This window comes from Delphinapterus leucas, chromosome 12, assembly GCF_059928025.1.
Source record: "Delphinapterus leucas isolate spDelLeu-1000000601 "Yukka" chromosome 12, BTC_Dleu_Yukka2, whole genome shotgun sequence".
Taxonomy (NCBI): domain Eukaryota; kingdom Metazoa; phylum Chordata; class Mammalia; order Artiodactyla; family Monodontidae; genus Delphinapterus; species Delphinapterus leucas.
Genome location: NC_143140.1, coordinates 76318817 through 76341269, shown reverse-complemented (window position 1 = coordinate 76341269; position 22453 = coordinate 76318817). Strand labels below are relative to the sequence as shown.

The window sequence follows — 22453 nt, the reverse complement described above, 5'->3', positions numbered from 1 at the left end:
CAATTCAGACAAAACATTTCCTTTGAATGCTGATATTAAATTTCATATATTATACCGCAATAATAGTGTTCCATGTGCAATATAATAACCCTTCACCCCTCCAGAATTTGGCTGACTACAATGTACATTCAGAACACAGCTGGGAGATGAGAGAAAAGCCATGGTGTAAAGGTGCTCCAGGGCCACTACAGCAGGCACAATGGCCATGTACTAGAGAGAGTTACATCTATTTGTAGCAGAGGCCCCCATATCTTTAATCAGATCTGGTTTCTAAACTCAACACAGATAAGAACCAGTAAGTAGAATCACAAAGATCTGAGAGGTGTGTACTCAGAAACGTCATCAGCAATAGCTGAAGTTCTGACAGCAAAGAAGAAAAATAAAGCGATTTTTTAAGAAAGATAAAAGCCCAACTGCACAGTCAAAAAAGGCTTGGATTCCAATCTCAGCTCTGCCCGTATGAGCTCTGTGATCTCGGGTATTCCTTAACTTCTCTCTACTTCAGTTTGTTCATCGATATAATGTTGATGAAAATTCTTCCTATCTCCTATGGGTATTCAGAGGATTAAATAAAATAATGCAAGTGAAGAGCTTAGCACAGAGCCCGACAATTAGGAGATGCCCAATAAAATTTATACGCTAAAAACGAAGCACAAAATCTCACAAAGCATAGCAGCCTGAAAAAATTCACCACCAATTCTTCAGAGCGTGGAGAGCATTGTCATAATTTAATAAAGAAAAATATCATCTTGGCTCTGCCTTGTACCTTTGAACGTGTCATTTAACTTGTCTGAGGGAGCATTAGAGTAAGCATTCTCGATGGAAGAAAGTATGGTTCTTGGTGGTGCGAGGTGGCGGAGGGGAGTGGGAAAGATCTACTCTTTTTACGTATAAAGCATAAATATAAAGTACAGAAACAGATACACAGGATACCCACGATATTAAAATGTCCTGTGGGCAAGTATCTGAAAAGGCTCCTTAGGCGGGGTGGATAATGTAAAAAAGGTTGAGAAACACTTGTTTAAATGAACTGTAAGGTCAGGTACAGCTCTTATAGTTCCTTAATTCTCTCTTCATAACAATAATGCCAAGAATTCAAAGAATGTTTAATATAGGTTCATGTACTTTGCTAAAGAAGGCAAGGAAAGATTTGTATATTTCAGGAAGATCTTCAATTAAACAGTCAGAAATTGTAAATATCATTGTGTTTAAAAGATAAAATTTCTATGGCAATACATAGAAAACCCAGCTATCACTATGATGGGATCCCGTGAGCCACAATTTTGTTGTATTTTCTCTGCTTTATAGATAATAACATACCTAAACCATATCTAAATATTAACATGTTTACTTATGTCCCCTAAAACGCAGAAAGAAAACAGAATAAAGACAATGACTTGTAACTACCATAAAACTGGAACACTGTGGTTGTCTTAGCTATGATAAATGAAAGATCACCCTGGAATATAATTCATCTTTAATTGCCTCTTCCATCTAATCTAACCACTGCTGTAGGCTGTCTTAAAATATTTACAAAGTAAAAGCAAAAAAAGAACTGGAATTGCTAAACAAAGCTGGCCACACATTCCTAAGTGATCAATTTTTCTGGTATTCTTTACAATAAAAACAAAGTCGTAATTCTTACAGTAGACTGAATTTGTGGAAACACATAGATAAAGTATGCTTAAGGACGATCTCTCTTAATGTTAAGGCTGGGTTTTTTAACTGAGATATAATTGGCATACAACATTGTATTAGCCTTAGGTGTACAACAATGATTTGATATATGCATATATTGCAAAATTAGCACAGTAAATTTAGTTAACATCCATCACTAAACATGGTTACACATTTTTCTTGTGATAACTTTTAAGATTTAGTGACTTTCAAATACACAATACAGTACTGTTAACTATAATCACCATGCTGTATCTTACATCCCCAGAAATTATCTTGTAACTAGAAATTTGTACTTTAAAGCTGTTTTTAATTCCTCCTCTTCCCTGCCTTAGTTTTGGGATTCTTACTATATCCAAATTACCTGTTACAACAAGAGAAAAGCAGTTGTACTAAAATGCTAGAAAGACCAATATTATAACTATATTCTGCTTTAAACACTTTGAAGTTTTGTATTTGCTATCCTTGTCTTTATATTCTCCAGAATCCTAGGGATATGCAGCAACACATTCATGTTCGCATACTGACTCATTATTCTTTTCTTTGAGTTTCCCCAAATGTACATTAGAGACTCTAACTAAAAATGACATTCTAAAAATGTACAAAATACCTCCATATCAAACCATTACTACATGCTTGTCCATACTTTATTACCAGTAATATATATCATAAAGTGTTCTGATATTATCCGTTTTATTCACTGCAAAATAAATGTGGTTTTGATATCAAGTTAGCTTTCAGGCAGTTGCATCTGAATATTCAAGATGTGTGAAACCATAATTTCATTCAGACACAGGTATTCACGGTACTATGCAGGAAGCAAACAGTGTCTTACGATGATGAATATAAACATGCAGTCTTAAAGGATGCTGACCATTGTTTAAAAGTGCCTCAAAGTCTAGATGCTCAAGTGACAGAAAAATTTCTCTTATAAACACGTATGCTATTTTAGACTGTTCCAAATTTACTGACGAGATAAAGTAATGAAAAGAAAAGATAATAAGTTAGTTGAAGCCCAACATACACTTAGTATACTTCAGGAGACTAGTGTGGATCCATGTGTCCTCAGCCAAAACCGAGGATGACCTCACCAAATAGCATACTGTTTTAATTACCGTTAGGGATAATATTACCCTGATGCCTCTGTAATACCTAAGGGTTCCTTACCATCAGAGTACTACAAAATGTACTCAAGAGGCATAAGAAAATCAGAACACATAAAATGATCACGGGCAAGGTTTAGACTCATTCAAGGAAAAATTCTATTGCAGAAATTCAAGTACCTAATGTATAAATATACACTCTGTACTAAGTGTGATAATACTAAGTACAGCATAAAAATTTTAAAATAATAATAAAATATGTGACCTGTTCCACACGCTTCCATGAGAAAGCCAAAGCAATCAAATTCTCAACTTGGGCTTCCCTGGTGGTGCAGTGGTTGAGAGTCCGCCTGCCGATGAAGGGGACACGGGTTCGTGCCCCGGTCCGGGAAGATCCCACATGCCGCGGAGCGGCTGGGCCCGTGAGCCATGGCCGCTGGGCCTGCGCGTCCGGAGCCTGTGCTCCGCAACAGGAGAGGCCACAACAGTGAGAGGCCCGCATACCGCAAAAAAAAAAAAAAAAATTATCAACTTGACAACATACATACATACAGCTGCCAGGGCCTTAGCATTACCTTTGTTTTAGATTGATCCATGATGTTTTTAAGTACTCCGTGGTTTCTTTCACATTCCTCGTGTCATCACTGCCATATTCCTCCAGCAGTTTCTGCAGGACATTATCGAATGCCATTACGATACCAGCACCAGGAGCCAGTTCTTGAAGCAACATCTAAGGTGTAATTTCAGATGTAATTGTTAGACCGGATCACTCAATAACAAGTATGACCAAAACACTGGTCCTTCCAGTAGGTTTTAATATGTTTTAGACACAGATATCAAAAGAAGGAATCAAATTATAAAACAAACTCTTGCATGTAAGCTCAAACAAAAATAATTCTGGAAGTGAAAAGTGATCAGGTACATAGCAGATAACATTAAAAGATTACTGTCTTTTCTCCTTTGATATGTTTTACTTCCTCAAACCAGTTGTCTTCTTTCATTCCTACTGCTATATCTGATCCTTACAGGAACATGTATCTTATAGGAATGAGCTTACTATAGAGTTAGTTCCTCTATATGTGCTTGAAGATATGGAAAGGGCAACAACATGGAAGTCTTCTTGTCCCTGGATCACTGTGTATCACTGTTTACAAAGTTAACTGCTTGGCTGGATCCAGTAGCTAAGCAAGGTTTACTGAGAGTTGCTTGAATACACTAAATTGATGCTGTATGTCCATAGGCATTGGTTCCTTGATAAATTTTTTTCCACCTCTGAGAGCTCTTGTATCAAGATACTCCCCATGAAATCTAAATGACCAATGAATGTTCTTAAAATGATTTTTGTAGCGACTAGCAGAAAAATCCACCCTAAAGTTCCAGAATAGAACTACACTGCTGATTAGAATATTCCTTTTTGAACTATGGTTTTCTCAGGATATATGCCCAGTAGTGGGATTACTGGGTCATATGGTAGCTCTATTTTTAGTTTTTTAAGGAACCTCCATACTGTTCTCCATAGTGGTTGTATCAATTTACATTCCCACCAACAGTACAGGAGGGTTCCCTTTTCACCACACCCTTTCCAGCATTTATTGTTTCTAGATTTTTTGATAATGGCCCTTCTGACCCGTGTGAGGTGATACCTCAGATGAATGGATAAAGAAAATGTGGCACATATATACAATGGAATATTACTCAGCCATAGAAAGAAATGAAATTGAGTTATTTGTAGTGAGGTGGATGGACCTAGAGTCTGTCATACAGAGTGAAGTAAGTCAGAAAGAGAAAAACAAATACCGTATGCTAATGCATACATATGAAATCTAAAAAAAAGAAAAATGGTACAGGGCCTCGCTGGTGGCGCAGTGGTTAAGATTCCACCTGCCAATGCAGGAGACATGGGTTCGAGTCCTGGTCTGGGAAGATCCAACATGCCACGGAGCAACTAAGCCGGTGCGCCACAACTACTGAGCCTGCGCTCTAGAGCCCTTGAGCCACAACTACTGAAGCCCGCGCGCCTAGAGCCCGTGCTCTGCAACAAGAGAAGCCACCGCAATGAGAAGCCCGCGCACCGCAACGAAGAGTAGCCCCCGCTCACCACAACCAGAGAAAGCACGCGCGCAGCAACGAAGACCCAGCGCAGCCCAAAGTCATTTTTAAGAAATGGTACTGATGAACCTAGTAGCAGGGCAGGAATAAAGACGTAGACATAGAGAATGGACTTGAGGACACGGAGGGGGAGGGGGAAGCTGGGGTGAAGTGAGAGTAGCATCGACATGTATACACTACCAAGTGTAAAATAGATAGCTAGTGGGAAGCAGCCGCATAGCACGGGGAGATCAGCTCCGTGCTTTGTGACCACCTAGAGGGCTGGGATAGGGAGGGTGGGAGGGAGGCTCAAGAGGGAGGGGATATGGGGATATATGTATGCATATGGCTGATTCACTTCGTTATACAACAGAAACTAACGCAGTACGGCGAAGCAATTATACTCCAATTAGGATGTATTAAAAAAAAGAAAAGAATATTCTGAATATGATGATTGAAACACTGGTACCACTTTTAACTGTATTCCTCTGGTTAAGTGTCCGGGAGCTTTGCTGGTTATTACTTTTGAGTCTTTTGGTGAAGACAATTCAGCAGATAGCATAAACACAGAGAATGACCCAGGAAACCAGGATACCTGGCCACTTGCTTTTTAAGTTGTAACCATGGAAAGCCTACATGTCTCAAGAATAAAAACTACTCTCATGTCTGAGATTTTTCCCGTATATCCTTTATTATATTCTTCACAAGCGTACACTTTCATTTAGGCTATCTGAAGGGTAAATAAATGTTACCCCAAAGTATAACCTAACAGCCATAACCTCCAACTCAAGAATATTTTCTATGACTGTAGAGATTTAAAATAGCACTTTAAAAATACCACAAGTGTTCAATATCATCAACTCTATAGTCCAACTAATCACAAAAAAGATACCTGCTATGATGATATTGATGAAATGGTTTGGTTATAAAGGTACTAGAAGAAACTAAACTTACTTAATACTTGATTTGTTCACTACAGTAGCCCTCAAATGAAAGTCTCAGGAGATTTCATAAATAAAAAAATACCTTCAGGGTAGATATGGAAGGGAACAAAAGGAGGGTTCCTGGGATCCTGAAAATGTTTTCTTTCTAGATGCTGGTTCATGGGTGAGTTCCATTTGCAAGGAGTCAGTGAGCTATAAATCTAGGATACACGTACATTTCTATTTGTTATGCCTCCAGAAAATTTTCAAAAACTTTCCTGGTCAAATTCTTTATATAAATTTCAGTGTACATTCTAAGCACTTGGGAAAACATTATGACAAGGGTCCTAAAAATTACAGTTAGCAACATAACAAAAAAAAGTACATCCCACAAATTGATAATGCCAGAAAGTATCTAATGAGTCTTACTTGATTATCAGAAATTTGTTTGATAAGTGGATCCCTTCGAGCTTGTTGAAGAATATAGAGGCGAGCCTCATACTTTCTCATGAGCTCCTCCGTCTCTTCCCTGTGGTCATCCCACTGAAGGCTGTCAATAATCATGTCCTCCAGCTGCTGCTGTCTTAACTCCACACCATGCTGGGTGCTATCCCACTGGTTCTTGACCTTTTCCACTGGAGGAGGTATTATATATATTTTTAAAAATCCCAGAAAGTAACTATCAGGAAAGGGAAAAAATACCTGATACCAAATTCATCACAAATAAGGTTATATATAGAAAAGAGAAAGGAGGCAAAATGGTACATACATTTTAAAGGAATTTTATTACGTCTGCCACACTGTATGACTGATATATTTCTGAAACCATCCTTGAAGAAAAAATCTTGAATTAAACTCTATTTTAAATGCATTAAAATATCTCACAATAGGGCTTCCCTGGTGGTGCAGTGGTTGAGAGTCCGTCTGCCGAGGCAGGGGACACGGGTTCATGCCCCGGTCCGCGAGCGTCCCACATGCCGCGGAGCCGCTGAGCCTGTACGCCCCAGAGCCTGTGCTCCGCAACGGGAGAGGCCCACGTACCGCAAAAAAAAAAAAAAAAAAAAAAATATCTCACAATAAAGATACTGACTATTATAAACTGACAAACTAAAAATTATAAAGAAAATAAATTCCTACCTAATTTATATTTACAGAACCTGGTTTGAAGAAGGCAGATTTTAACAGTACATTATGATAGAACTTTATGACCAAAGATATAGTCATTTGTCATCCTCTAAGGAAGTATAGATTTTAAAAGAAAATAAAATACTTAAGAATACTTTTCACATTTGTTTTACTGTAGCATGAAACCTCTCTAAAAGGAAGTGTTTTTATATATTCAAGAGAAGTGCTAAAAGTAAATTAGATTCAAGTTCTAGGTACCCAGCAGTTTTTTATTATAAAAAAATCCATATTGGCTCTTTTCCTCTCTCTTTTTTATTGTTTCTATTTCTCTTTCTTTCATTCTCTGTTTCTGTCTCTTTCTCTTTTCCTTTTCTCTCCCCTACTTTCTTTCCTCTTGTATTTTTAACATGTGTCAAGGAAAAAGAAATCTAAGGAAACTTAAACTTTTGATTAATTACTTCAGGGGCAATTCATGATTTGAACTGAAGTACTAGTAAGCAATAACTTTAAATATCTTCAACAACCCATTCGTAATAAGTAGGTAGAAAGTTAGAAACAAATTTCTAGAAGATGCCTTGTATGCCAGAAAGACTGAAGGGCTATAGTTAAGTACCAGGCCAAGAAGAACTTAACTAAAAAATAACATTGCAGGGCTTCCCTGGTGGCGCAGTGGTTGAGAGTCCGCCTTCCGATGCAGGGGACGCGGGTTCGTGCCCCGGTCCGGGAGGATCCCACATGCCGCGGACTGGTTGGGCCCGTGAGCCATGGCCGCTGAGCCTGCATGTCCGGAGCCTGTGCTCCGCAACGGGAGAGGCCACAGCAGTGAGAGGCCCGTGTACCGCAAAAACAGAAAAAAAAAAAAAAAAATTGCAGCTAGGTCATCATGAGACCATTCGGTAAAATTCTTCAAACAATACTGGGTTATAGTAAACCATAAGAGCTTTCAGTTTAAGACTGTTCAGAAAAATGTAAATTATACTTATGTATAATAATTCTAAAAAATTGTTCAGTGAGATTATTTTATGCTGTCTTATCCAACAGTTTAAATAAATTGCTTACGTTTTAACTTAGGGAGAGGGAAAATTTATTGTAATGGTTTACTTGTCAGTTACAAAGTTACATAAAGTACTATAACTAATAGAATCCTTTAATACTGAACAAATAAAACTAAAGATATCAAGTGACAGCAAGTATCAGAGGTTTATCATAAAAGATAAGCAAATTATCCTATTCATTGGAAATAAGTGCAAAAAGCAAGTTACTATTGGTAGTACCCTCTGGCTGAGGGTGGTTTTTCATATAATGAATAATGATATGGACCATGGAGCCTCTATACCAGAAAAAACTGAGAGAAAAAAAAAGAGGGAGTTAAATTGAAAAAGGAAGATATTCGGGAGAAGAAAACCTTAAAGCAAACTTTGGACAGAGAGGAGGGGTGGAGGAAAAAACAAAAGATGGTAGAAAAAGCAAAGTGGAGAAGACTTTGTAAATAGTTTGGTGTCACCAAAGCTGAGAAGCTCCTTTGCCATGTGATGGGAAACAGGGTCACTCCAAAGTTTGATAGGCAGAAGCAATCCACCAGTTAATAAAAAAATAAAAATTAAATAAAAATTAAAAAAACGGGGGAAAGAAAGAAAATGGCTTACTTAGTAAAAATAAACCAATACTGTGACACACTAAAAGTTCTCTGCTAACTCATCTCTTATAATAACCTTGTTGCTGCAATATTTATTTTGAAATCAAAACAGTTTTTATAGGGGGAATAGTTGACTTTCCTTCAGAAATATTAGACTAGGTAATAAAATACCTTCCAGTTTATATTCTGCCACAAATAAATATTTATTAAGGAACTAATTGGTACTGGGCCCTGGGGGAGGCCTCAGGGCCAAAAAGGGGTATTTACAGTCTATGGAGGGGAGAGAGAATTAACTGTGAGATCTACAACGAAATTATGGGGGAAAAGGTCACAGCAGGAACTAAAGACAGAAAATACAGTTCACCAGAGACTAAAAGAGGGTGGGAGGGACTTCACAAAGGAGGTGACATTTTAGCTGCTGAGTAGAATTTCACCTGGGGAGAGGCCAAGGAGAAAAAAATGTGAATAAAGGTAAGGAGACTAAGAAATGTCAGGGCATTTTAAAGAATATATACAATACAGAACAGTTACAGACAGAGCTAAGGGCTAAAGAGAGAAAGGGAGTGATGAAAGCAGACAGTGATTGCCCCTATGTGACATTCTTGAGAATTTTGACTTTGTTTGGTATGTCATACAGATTTAACGGATGCTTTTAAGCCAGAAAGCAAATTTGAAACAGGGAACTTTGTTGTTGCTGTTTTGTATTTACTTTTTGTTTTGTTTTACTTTGTATTTAACTAAAGTATTCCCAACTTCGTGCCAGGCACACAGGTGTATAGTAACTGCTCAATAAATATTTTTGGAATGACTTTTGAGAAGATGAGTTAAGAGACACAGTAAGATTTGGTTTCAGTGAATATAACAGAAGAATGGATTTGCATTCCTATGGGTTTCTCTAACTTTTGTATTTTTTGGTTCCTTTAAAAGAAACTCTAACTTAAAAGAAAAAAGCTTCAATGTATCAGTAATTACTTAAAAGTAATGATATTAATACTTTAAGGAATTCATAAGGGAATTATGACAATGTTCACAAAAAATAAAAAACAAGGGAAAGCTATTTTATTAATAGAGTATCAAATATCAAATTATCAAATAATATTAATTTCTGGTTGAATAATCTTCAAAAATGTATGTGTGTGTGTGTATGTGTTACCATTTTCAGGGAAAGTGAATGATGATATATAATTTTTTTAAAAACCTACATTTTTCTGTGATTGCTGATCTCACATCTGAACTGGAAGCTTTATTTTTCAAATTCTGTGCCAATGTAAAAACATAATCAAGCTGAGGATGGCGCTGTTCTAAGTCAGCCTTTGTGATCTGTTAAGACAAAATGAGTGTTAAAATAGATTAATAAGCCATATGATAAAACAGTAACAAAGCAAAATTGGTGTGTTGACATCAAACTTGTTGTTTTCCTCCTATAAGAGATAGTGATGCATCAGTGATGTAGTGGAGAAAGTGCAGGAATTGAAGTCAGAGGTCCTAGGTTCAAGTCTCAGCTCTCCCACTTATCACCTGGATCACCAGGCAAGGCACTTTACCTCTCTGTGTTTTTATTTTCACAAAAAGAAATAATAAAATGCTTGCAGTTCAGCTATATCAACTCTGAAGAAATTAAACGAAGAAAATCTCTTTGAAAACTAAAAAGTGCTTTTTCAAAACATCAGTAGTGATGTCTGCAGCTGATCCTTTGCATTTCTGTCCTACATCAGATATGAACATAAATTAATGGCATCTACAGGGATGGAGGTAAAGTATTAGAAAAATCCTAATTGGAATAAATGCAAATTAAATAATCTTAGACATGAAAAACTGCTGCTCTAGAAAGTTTGTGTCTCTTAGTACTAATAAATATGGGAGAAAAGTTAGCAATATCAGAAAAATGGTGTGTTTTAAGTATAGAACTAATAGCCTTAAAGATTAGAAAACACAATTTCCAAAGATTCTCTCCCAGCTCTTCCTCTGTGAATTCACTAATTTTTCAGATTTCAATTACTCCTACAGTGTCAAATATTATCTCTAAATGGCTTATTCACAACTTTTAATCCTGAATCGCAAAGAGACAGTTCAATGAATGCTGATCATTTCCTTCTAAGGGGCAAAAGGGCCTCTCAACACAACACATTTGAAACTAAATCAATCAAACCCTCATCCACATTCCATTTCTTCTGTTCCTGATTTCTGCTAATTGCAATAGCGTCATCTCAGCCCCTCAGCAAAGGCTTTTCTCCTTGTTTTAAGCATCTCTTGCACAATTCCCAGTCTTCTTACTCAAGCAGAGCATTGTTATCATCAGTCTCCAGCCACAATTTAAAAAAGAAAAAGGGAAAAACAAGATGCTTGGCAACTGCTTACAGACTAAACGTCCAAAGAGCTTTGCGTGGTCTACAAGCTCCTTCACAATGTGAACTTGAGCTGCCTTTGCTCTCTTACTTCCTACTACACCTCTTTCCTGCACAATTCTTGACCCAATATCCTTCATGCTCCCCACCTCATGTCTTTATTCACCCTGGTCCCTATACCAGGAATGCCATTTATTTTGTCTCTAAATGTCAAAATCCCATGTAGTCTGCCTTTGTTCACTGTGGATGTAATCCCTTTCCTCATTCTGGCTCCCCCTTACAGGTGGCGTGTACCTGTCCCGCAGCTTTTATTAGACTGTGCCTGGCCACACATGTTTTTAATATGGGAATAAAACTGATACCTACCTCAAAAGATTATTAAAGTGAATGAAATAACACATGTAAAATACTCAGAAAAATACCTAGCATACATTAAGCACTTAATAAGTGTTTAGCAAGAGCTGTTATTATTTCATGGTTCATTCCCAGTTTCTATCTGGTATATTCTTTTCAATATCCCTAGACAGCACACAGCCCAGTACCAAAAACACACTGAATGTGGAAAACAGAACTTTACAAATTGAGAGTAGATGGCATATGTATAGAAATAAAACTATAGTCAGGAGATTCTCACTTAACGATGTCAGCAATTAAACAAATAAGCTCATTATGAAATATAAGTTGAAAAGGCGCTTCAACAAATTATTCTCCATGACACTAGGCATTAAATGTACCATCAGTTTACATTTACAGTGATGTGGCTGGATTTATGATACCAGTTTTAGATCATAAAAATACAGTGGCTCCACAGCTCACATTGTTAAACCTGTTCTTACGAAAACAGCACAAATGCAAGAAAAGCTTTACTCATCAGAGCTAGCCCAGGATGGCTGTTTGACAGGTCAAGAATTTTTTAAAGCTCATTCTCCCAGAGTTTAAGCTAAACAAAAGTGATCCAAACAGATCTTGGTGCTTCCATGACAAGCCTTTACGCTAGGTACCTACTTTCATTCGGGAGATTGTCTTATTGATCTCTTCTACATCCCCGACAGTGACAATGTTGGACTTCAGCATCTGGTCGATCAACACCAGCCAGTCGGCCAGTTCTGTTATCGTTTTATCCAGATCAGCAGGAACTGAAATTTCTGAAGTACGAGGAGACTGAACAGGAACATCTGATGCAGATGATGCTAGCACCACCTTTTGGACGCTGGGATGAGCTGAAGTAAGAAACGTAGCAAAGTATCAGTAACACAGCAGGATAACCTGACTGTGGTGATGTAATGGTGACATGTATGTGTATTTACGTAAAATTTAGCTTAAGGAAAACAATTGAAACAGGTTTTTATTTTATTTTTTTTGCGGGCCTCTCACCGCTGCGGCCTCTCCCGTTGCGGAGCACAGCCTCCGGACGCGCAGGCCCAGCGGCCATGGCTCACGGGCCCAGCCGCTCCACGGCACGCAGGATCCTCCCGGACCGGGGCACGAATCCGTGTCCCCTGCATCGGCAGGCGGACTCTCAACCACTGCGCCACCAGGGAAGCCCGCTTTTTATTTTTTAATACTGAAACGGCAATGGCATTTCCTGAATTATCTGTATGTTTGTGGTTGCCATAATGGCAATTAAACACACAGTCTCACCATATTCTAGGGCAGCAATAACTCAAAAGTAACTAATGCTGATATCAAGAGAAAATAAAATAAAAACTACATCAACCATGAGAAAATTAGGAGTGTTATTTTATTTTGTCAAGATGTTTTTGCTTTAATTGTAAAGCCAGCTTATTTGTAATTTTCTGTTCTTTTTCACTTCCCTTTACAACATGAGCATTTGTCCCTTTTAATAAACATCACTGTGAATACCTATGTAATAATCTATGTATACAGTCTCTAACTTTTAGTTACCTCTTTTCCTACAGCTGGATACTTAGACTGCTCCTGAACTTTTTTACTTTAAAAAAGAGCTTTCATATATGGTCAACTAATATTTGACAAGAATATACAATGGAGAAAAGATAGTCTTTTCAGTAAACAGTGCTAAGATAATTGAACATTCACACATGAAACAGTAAATATGGACCCATGTCTTACACCACTCGCAAAAAACTAACTCAAAATGGATTAAAGACTTAAATGTAAGACCTGAAACCATGAAACTCCTAGAGGAAAACAGAAATAAAGCTCCTTGACCTGGGTCATGGTGTTGACTCTTTGAATATGCAACAAAATCAAAACCGAACAAGTGGGACTACATCAAACTAAAAAGCTGCTACACAGCAAAAGAAGCCATCAACACAACAAAGTGAAAAGACAACCTACACAGAATGGGAAAAAAAATATGTGTAAACCGTATATGTGATAAGGGGTTAGTATTGAAATGTATACATATAATTCAGACATAAGAAATGAGAAAATCCTATCATTTTAGACACCATGGATGGATCTTGAAGGCATTATGCTAAGTAAAGTAAGTCAGACAGAGAAAGACAAATACGTATGATCTCATATATGGTATCTAAAAAGAAAAAAAATTCATAGGAAAAGAGATCAATCAGACCTGTGGTTACCAGAGGTGAAGGGTGGGGGGAGAGGAAATTGGAGAAAGGTGGTCAAAAGGTACGAACTTCCAGTTACAAGATAAACAAGTACCAAGGATGTAATGTACAACATGAAGACTATAGTTAACACTGCTGTATGATATATAGGACAGTTGTTGAGAGTAAATCCTATGAGTTCTCATCATAAGGAGAATTTTTTTTCCTTTTTTCTTTTTTTAACTTTACCTATATGAGGAGATGATCCATTTATGGTAATCACTTCACAATACATGTAAATCAAACCATCATGCTGTATGCCTTAAACTTATACAGTGATGTATGTCAATTATTTCTCAATAAAACTGGAAAAAAACTGGGTGTAAAGAAGCATAGAACTTAACACAGGTGCAGCTATAGCCATCTGTCAAGGATATTTAAATTCCTATCACAACACTGCATCAGGGAACATAAAGAATAATATTAAGGAAATTCAACAAAAGTGTTTTTGCTCTTAGGCTTTGCCTACTTATCATCTTCTAAATGAGGTCTCTTGATATTCTTTTTAAAATTTCAATATCCTCTCAGCACACCTGATTTCCTCATGTGCTCCACGGCCAACCTCAGTGGTACAGTCTCTCTTACACGTCTCTATTTTTCTTCCAATATAGCATGTATTTCACTTATTTATTATGTGTATTTACTGATGAATCCCTGACACCTAGAACTACACCTGGCACATAGTAGGTGCTCAATAAATATTTGTTGAATTAAAAAAAAAAACTTGCAAAAAAAAAAAACAACAACAAAAACCAGAAAAAAAAGAACTTGCAAGAAGTATCTTTTTGTGTATCCTTTACAGTTCTGATTGCCACCTTAGTAGAAATTTCCCAAAACAGAATTACTAGGTTAAAAAATATGTAAAAATTTAATGTATCTACTACTGATTGCCAAATTGTTTTCCTTAAAAGTTGGAAATTTAGACTTCCAGCAGTGTGTGGAACTTATGAACATCCTGCATCCACACAAAATTCTATCTCTGCGGACAAACACACATCTTTCACCATTGCTTCCTTTCACGTCCTTTTGGTTACCAGTGAGGATAAATATTCTTCATGTTTGGTAATCAAATATGGTATAATTTATAACTGTATGTGTTCTTTATCTGTTTCCTTATCAATTTGGATGAACTCCTTATGCAAGAAAGATAAACCCCGTCACATTGCTGAAAACAATCTTTCTATTTTAGGATTTAATTTGTTTTCTTTCTATCATATAGATGTTAACAAAGTTCAGTTGAGCAAATCCATAAATCTGGCTTGGGGGACTGTTTTCTCAGAACTTACTCTTGTCTTCTCCAAAGGTTTGATATGTATTTTCTCTATATTTTTTGCTTGTATGTTTTTGTCTTATTTTGAACAGTGGAAGACTGGTAATTGTTTTTCTTTAATTTTTATACAAGAGGCGGTTGAATTAATTATTAGATCTATCTCGACCCACTTTAGCATAAGGTATATTAAATGAGGCTTAAATAATTTTCTAAAAAATGTAGTCAATCTGTAAATTCAGCACAATATAAAAAAAAATCCCAACAGGTTTGTGTGCAACTTAACCAAATTATACATTCACATTTTGATTTTAAAATTAACATAGGAAAGAAAAGGGCCAAGAACAGTCAAAACATTTTATTTTTGATAGAGGGTCGTGCCTTACCAGATATTTAGTTGTATTACTCAGCTAATGATGAATGATCAACCTCGTGTATTACAGATCCAGACATTCAAACAGACCACTAGAAGAGAACAGCCACAGTGCGTAGGTGGCAGAGAAGCCTGACCTTGGCAGAGACTACATTATAGATCAATGAGGAGGAATTTACTGGTCAATAAATGATGCTGGGAAAAGTGGTGACCCATGGCTGCAGCGGGAAGATGATGGGACAGATTTTGACCTCACATGCACCTTAGGAAAATTAATTTTCAGTGGAATTAAGGATATGAATATCCTTATGCATATGGATATAAAAACTAAAATTGTAAAATATAGAAGAATATCTTTATGACTTCAGAATAATAGAGGATTTCTAAAATAAATCACAAAAAGGAAAGCTATTAATAGATCATTAACGTTCAAGAATTCTGAAAATAGTACCACAAATAAAAATTTTAAAAGCCACAGTTTAAGGGAGAAGGTCTTTGCAATGAACATTCCAGACAAGGAATTAGTAACAAAAGTAGTTTTTTCAAACTCAAAAAAAACATCAACCGGGCTTCCCTGGTGGCGCAGTGGTTGAGAATCTGCCTGCCAATGCAGGGGACACGGGTTCGAGCCCTGGTCTGGGAAGATCCCACATGCCGCGGAGCAACTAGGCCCGTGAGCCACAACTACTGAGCCTGCGCGTCTGGAGCCTGTGCCCTGCAACAAGAGAGGCTGCGACAGTGAAAGGCCCGAGCACCGCGATGAAGAGTGGCCCCCACCTGCCGCAACTAGAGAAAGCCCTTGCACAGAAACGAAGACCCATCCCTGCTGGCGCAGTGGTTGAGAGTTCGCCTGCCGATGCAGGGAACATAGGTTCGTGCCCCGGTCCAGGAAGATCTCACATGCCGCAGAGCGGCTGGGCCCGTGAGCCATGGCCGCTGAGCCTGCGCGTCCGGAGCCTGTGCTCCACAACGGGAGAGGCCACAACAGTGAGAGGCCCGCATACCACAAAAAAATAGAAGACTCAACACAGCCAAAAATAAATAAATAAATAAAAAGCAGTTTCTTTAAAAAAAAAAAAATCAACCAACAATCCACGGAAGAGGAAATAAGAAAGACAATAAACATATTTTTAAAAGGCTCAAGCACACAGGTAATTGAGGAAACGCAAATTAAAATGAAGTGTCCTATCTCCACAGGTCACAGGTTCCAAATGTGATGTCTGGGGAGCTCTGGGTCCCTAGAGACCCTTCCAAGGGGTGTGGATGCCACAACTACGATCGTCATCATAATAAGTTATTTGCCTCTTCCTGCTCATTCCTTCTCAAATGTAGAGTGGCGTTTTACTCAAGGCTACATGACGTATGATATCACAATAGAGCGAATGAAGAAGCAGATACAAGAATCCAGGTGTCTTCTCTTATGGCAGAAATTTAAAGATTTTCAAAAATGTAATGTCATATCACTTTTCTAATTTTTTTTTGTTTTGGAAAATACACTTTCTTATGTTAATATCTTATGAAATATATTTTATTAACAGAATGTTTTTTATTATTGTTATTTTAACAACTTAACAAACAAATAACTTTTGAAATTTCTCGGTTTTACTTTCTAATTAGGTAAATATTGATAGACATAACTCACACAAACAAAAGGTCTTTGGGGGTAATCAATAATTTTAAAAAGCATACAGCGGTCCTGGGAATAAAATGTTGGAGCGCTGGAAACAACGTAGAACAATGAGAAGCCTCACATTCAGCTGGTGGAAGGGTAACCTGGAACAACTAGTCTAGGCAGCAGCTAGCAAAGTAAAGTTGCCCGTATTCACCACGATCACCCCAGTGATTCACCACCACATACCCTAGAGAATAGCTCGTAGTACATCATTCTGCCCGATCCTCACTGTCACTTTTTGTGCTTCTAAAAAATTGAAAACAACCTAAATATTCATTCACTGTTTCATCAAATATCTATTAAGAACTTATAATGTGCAAGGCACTTGACTAGATGCTACAGGTATGGGAATGTGTAAGACAAAGGCCTTGACCTCGCAGAGTTTGCATTCTGGTGGGGGTGAATGGATATACGCCACGAAGTAAAACCAATGCAAGAAGTTGGAGAGAAACAGGATGTATCTTGGAGAGAGACGGGATGTATCTGACATAGGGTGGTCAGGTCAGGAAAGGCCCATCTAAAAAGGGAATATTTGAGAAGAGAACGAACGAAGTGAGTGTGTGAAACATGCAATACCTGAGGGAAGGACATTTGGGTAAGAAAGAAAGAAGAAACAGCAAGCACAAAGACCATAAATGGAAATGTTCTTGGCATGTTAGAAACAGCAAGAAGACCAGTGTGTTTGAGGCAGAATGAACAAAGGAAAAAGTGATAAGAAATGGGATTACAGAGACAGGTAGCAGACAGATCATACATGGTCTTCTGGACCATGATAAGATTGGAGAACTCACCTATGTATGACGGAAGTGATTAAAAGATTGAAATCAAAGGAGTGACATCAAACCTGTTTCTAAAGCATCACTTAGCTGCTATCAGAAGAACAGATTATCGAGGAGTGGTAAGATAAGAACAGAATCAGGACAGTGAGTTAGGAGAATTGTTCACTTCAAAATGTCCCCAGAAAACTATTTTCCAGTGTTCTCACCCTGCCTCTTCCCTTGCCTCCAGCAGCATCTGGTTCTACTCTGGTCCCAGGAAAGGCTAAAAGTCTCACCTCCCATGAGAGGGAATGCCTTGCACACACTGGGCAGTGAAATATGTCTTGTGTTTAGAGAAGATGTTCTTTTCAAATGATTGAAAGCAGAATAAGAAATCACAACTGCATTGTGTTTTAAATAAGTTTTTCTAATTCACATACAATGCTTGTAATCATAAAATTTTGTTATGTACAAAAAATTTTGTAAAGAAATAAACTGTATCTTACCAGCAATTCTTGTCTGAGCAACAGAACAGGGTTCCTGGATGCGTTCCTTCAGCACACTAGGCACTTCTCTGCATATCTAGAGCATCAGGCCAAACAGAAAGAGAAGGCTAGTATATAAATAAAGACAATTATATATTCTGAAGAGGAAGCGTTCTTCTAAATGATAATGCCGCCGCTTTCCTCCCCCTCAGCGCCTAAGCTTCTGTGTCCACTTTCACTAGCCACTATCCACTGCAGTCTTGCTTGACCCCCAGCTCCACCAGCATCAAGAATGTCCTCCAGTCCTTAACTGCCTTGCCCCTTTGCAACATTTAATGCTGCCACTCCCTCTCCCTTGAATTTTGTTAGTATTCTACAATCTTGATTTTACTCCCACCTCTCTGACTGATCTTCTAAGTGTCCTTCCCCAGCTCATTTTCCTCTGCCCATCCACCAAACACCAACATTCTACAGGGTAGGATTTTTGGTCTTCTAACCCTCGATACTGGCCTCTCTCCCTGGGTCCTGGTTTCTAATGGTTTCACTTATCACGCGGAGTTTTAAGAGGCTGAAGACTCCCCAAAACGTATCTTCAGTCCAGCTTTCCCTGTCAACTGTACATTCAGACGTGTCCAAATATGGATTCATCACCTGCCTCCTTGACACTCTCTTCACAAAGTTGTCTAATGACTCTAACTATTTTTCCAGATCAGTTACCCTGATCTGGATGGTGGGCTTTGCTCAGAGGAGTTACGTGATGTCCTGATGTCCTAAGCATATCCATCCTTGGGTTCGCTCCATCCATCTCTGTGGTGCAGCTATAGTGATCTTTCAAAATGTAACTTGTTTAAAACCCATCAACAGTTTCCCACTGCTTTCAAGGTGGTGAAATAGCTTCAAGACGGAACTTGAATTCCTTGTGATGCATGGTGAGGCCCCCAGGTCTCTGCAAGCATCTCTTGTCCTTCCAATTCATATTGAGCTACTTCCAGGACCCAGATTCACTCTCTGTCCCCTCTAGACCCTTTCACTTACTGCTTCTTTTCCCTGCAATGCCTTTTCCTCCATTCTCCATCTGACCAATACTCATTCATCTTTTATCATCTTAGCTTGGATATAATCTCCACAAAATTTTCCAGGGTTATCACCCAAAGCCAGGTAGGTGCCCTACCTTTATGTCCCCATGGATACCTCTTTGTTATAATTGTTTATCTACTTGTCTCACCCACAATAAGCTCTTTGGGTTAGAAGCATTTTCATGCTCTTTACTGTATTCCTAGCTCGTAAAATGGTGCCTGGCATAAAATGAGAGTCTGGTAGAAACCTATTAAGTGAATGAATAAAAGCATGAATGAATGAAATATCTCAGATTAGTATTTCTTAAAATGTGTTTGTTGAAATTCTCTACAGAGTAAGGCATTGCTTCATCTTAGACATTCGTAATTCACATAATTAGTGTAAAATCTATGTGAAGTCCTGTGATAAAGGAAGGTTTGGCTCTGTCTAACATCGTGCTCCCAAAGTGACCACCATATCCTATTCTACACAATACCCATTGACATCCTCTGTGTTAAATAAATACATGTGCTCTGATTGAATATGCACACGCTGAGTCTGGCATGTTTGACACAGGGCCAACAAGTCTGGAAAGCAGCACAGGGAGAGAGAGTAGCAGATGAAGTCAGAGAGATAACAGGAAGCCAGAACATGATGAACCTAATAAGTCACAGTGAGGACTTTGGCCTTTACTCTGAATGTGATGGATACCATTAGCGGGCTTTGTTCAGGGGAGTTACTTAAACTGAGTTATGGGGAGTTTTGGGGTTTTTTTTTTTCTGTGGTACGCGGGCCTCTCACTGTTGTGGTCTCTCCCGTTGCAGAGCACAGGCTCCAGACGCGCAGGCCCAGCGGCCATGGCTCACAGGCCCAGCCGCTCCGCGGCACATGGGATCTTCCCGGACCGGGGCACGAACCTGCGTCCCCTGCATCAGCGGGCGGACTCCCAACCACTGTGCCACCAGGGAAGCCCCTGAGTTATGTTTTAACAAATACTTTGGCTGCTTTCTTGAGAAGAGACTGACAAAGGGAAAAGGAGGAAACAGGAAGAGTAGTGAAGTGGCCATTGTAGGAATCATACAACAAGAGATGACAGTGGCTTGAAACAACTTAGTGGCCACGGGGTAGTGAGAAATGGTCAAATTTATGAAGTTTCGCAAACCTAAGAAAAGCCGAAAGAATTGCCCAAGGAACACCCATGTGCCACTCAATACGTACAATTGTTAAAATTTTGCTGTATTTGCCTTATCATGTATCTAGTCATCCAGCCATCCATTCAAACCGTCCATCAAAGAGACAGGTATTTTGAAGGAGAAGCTGATGCTAGTGACTCCAGGTTTACGTGTTTGTTTGTTTTTAATTGAGATATAATTCACATGTCATAAGACTGAGTCCAGGGTTTTTGGCATAAAATACAATAAGGATGTAATTACCAGTAACTGAGGTGGGAGAAGTATACTAAGGCACAGGAGGGAGGTGGAGATCAGGAGTTTGACTTTGTATGTTAGTCTGAGATACCTATTAGACACTGAAGTGAAGATGCCGAACAGGCAGCTGTGATGAAGTCTAGATAATGAGAGAGTCCAGGCCAGAGATACAGATGTGTGAGTCATCAGTAACAGTAACTCATCAAGACGGTAATTCTCAAGCAGAGAGGCTAGATCAATAAAGCACCTAAATCACTAGATATAGAATGAGTGCTATCATTTTAAAAGGATAGAGAGGTAGGAAAATGACTGATATGGGACCTACCCAAACCAGGGCAGAAACATATCCATTCAATGTCCCAGACAGACCTCACACTCTGTTATGGTATGTACCCAAGCCAAAATATACAGAAATCTATTACTTTATCTACCTCTGTTTCAACTGCAAAAAAAGTAACAGTATGAGAGAAAGGACTTTATCTTAGTCATATTTGTAGCCACATACCATTACATCCCACGTGGAACCTAGTAAATACGTGTTGAATGAATAAAATCATTAAAAATAAATCTACGTATGTGAAAAGTCACATGCAACATCACAAAGTTATTTTAATGCTTTCATTTTCAGAGTATAATTATTAGCACTTTATTGCCTAATTCTAATATATACTCATTATTTAATATAGTATATAATGTATAAATCTCCTAGGCCAAAAAAATTCCATGTAAAATAAGTATTCTTTGAGAACATATGCTTCCATCCATGACAGATGAAAAAAATATAACTATCAATATTAGTAAGCATTAATAAAATGTGCCCATATTTGGGTATACTTAAAGGTAAAACAGTTGCCTGGTTCCACTTCTTTAACAACAAAATCAGTAAACATGAGGAAGGTGTCGCAGTAATTCTTAACACACACCTTATTCCACGTCGAATTTACAGTTCTCAAGCTTTCTGAAATTTTTTCTCTTTCATGTAAACTCAGACTTTTATCTGAAAGCATTTCTAATTCAGTTCTATTCAGCCATTTGAGTTTTTCAGCTTGATCATCCATCTCCTGGATTAAGTCCTGAAGGAGTCAGAAGAGGGGTATGGTTAAAAGGTTGTCATACCAGGAAAAGATCAAGAACTGTATTAGGAATCTCTTTGGGAAATACAGCAAGTTCCCTACATATGAACCTTCAAGTTGCGAACTTCCAAAGATGCGAACATGCGTGCCAGCCCCTGTGTGCCAGCTGTTGTGCTGGACTACTGTACTTTTCAAGGTACTGCACTGTAAGATTAAAGATGTTTTATTTTTTGTGTTTGTTTTTTATGTACATATTATCTGTGTGAAAAGTATTATAAACCTATTTCAGTACAATATTATACAGCCAATTGTGTTAGTTGGGTACCTAGGCTAACTTTGTTGGACTTACAAACAAATTGGACTTACAAATGAGCTCTCGGAACAGAACTCCTTCATATGTCAGCAACTTATTGTACTCCTATAAATGTGGACCTTTAATTTCTTAAATGGAAATAAACTTCTAAGAAGCCTGAACTTATCTTAACAAACTGTAACTAATTTGGGAATGACCTCCCACCTTCAGTGTGCATTGTGTGTACATGAACTACTGCCCCGACCCCCGTCTCTTAGCAGGGTCATATTATATCATATTTACATCGACAACTTAACATTCTGTTCTTTGCTGATAAAATTATATCTATTCTAATGAAAGGCCAAAAAAACCCCAGAAACAACAGGAGCATTTTATGCATGCATCTCTACCTTATCTCTACCTACCCTAATATACTGTCCCATCCCCTGTGACTGCCCCCAAATTGTTTACAAAAGGCATATTCCAAGAAAACTATTGAAATTTTTAGGTAAGACAGGAGCAAGTTTGTTAGATATTTGTCACATTTTGAAAAGAAAAC

At 38.2% G+C, this 22453-nt stretch overlaps 1 protein-coding gene across 11 annotated transcripts in view; it reads right to left on the bottom strand.

The window, feature by feature from the left end:
- Window positions 1-22453, bottom strand: part of UTRN (utrophin) — a 508091-nt gene that overhangs the window by 253551 nt on the left and 232087 nt on the right. For all 11 annotated transcript variants that reach the window (XM_089922090.1, XM_089922091.1, XM_089922085.1 and 8 more), the window contains 6 exons: window positions 21453-21602; window positions 18068-18143; window positions 11903-12117; window positions 9755-9872; window positions 6221-6426; window positions 3356-3510 (listed from right to left, as the gene is read on the bottom strand). In XM_089922090.1, coding sequence (XP_089778216.1) covers window positions 3356-3510; window positions 6221-6426; window positions 9755-9872; window positions 11903-12117; window positions 18068-18143; window positions 21453-21602 — 920 coding nt within the window. The remainder of the gene's footprint in view (window positions 1-3355; window positions 3511-6220; window positions 6427-9754; window positions 9873-11902; window positions 12118-18067; window positions 18144-21452; window positions 21603-22453) is intronic.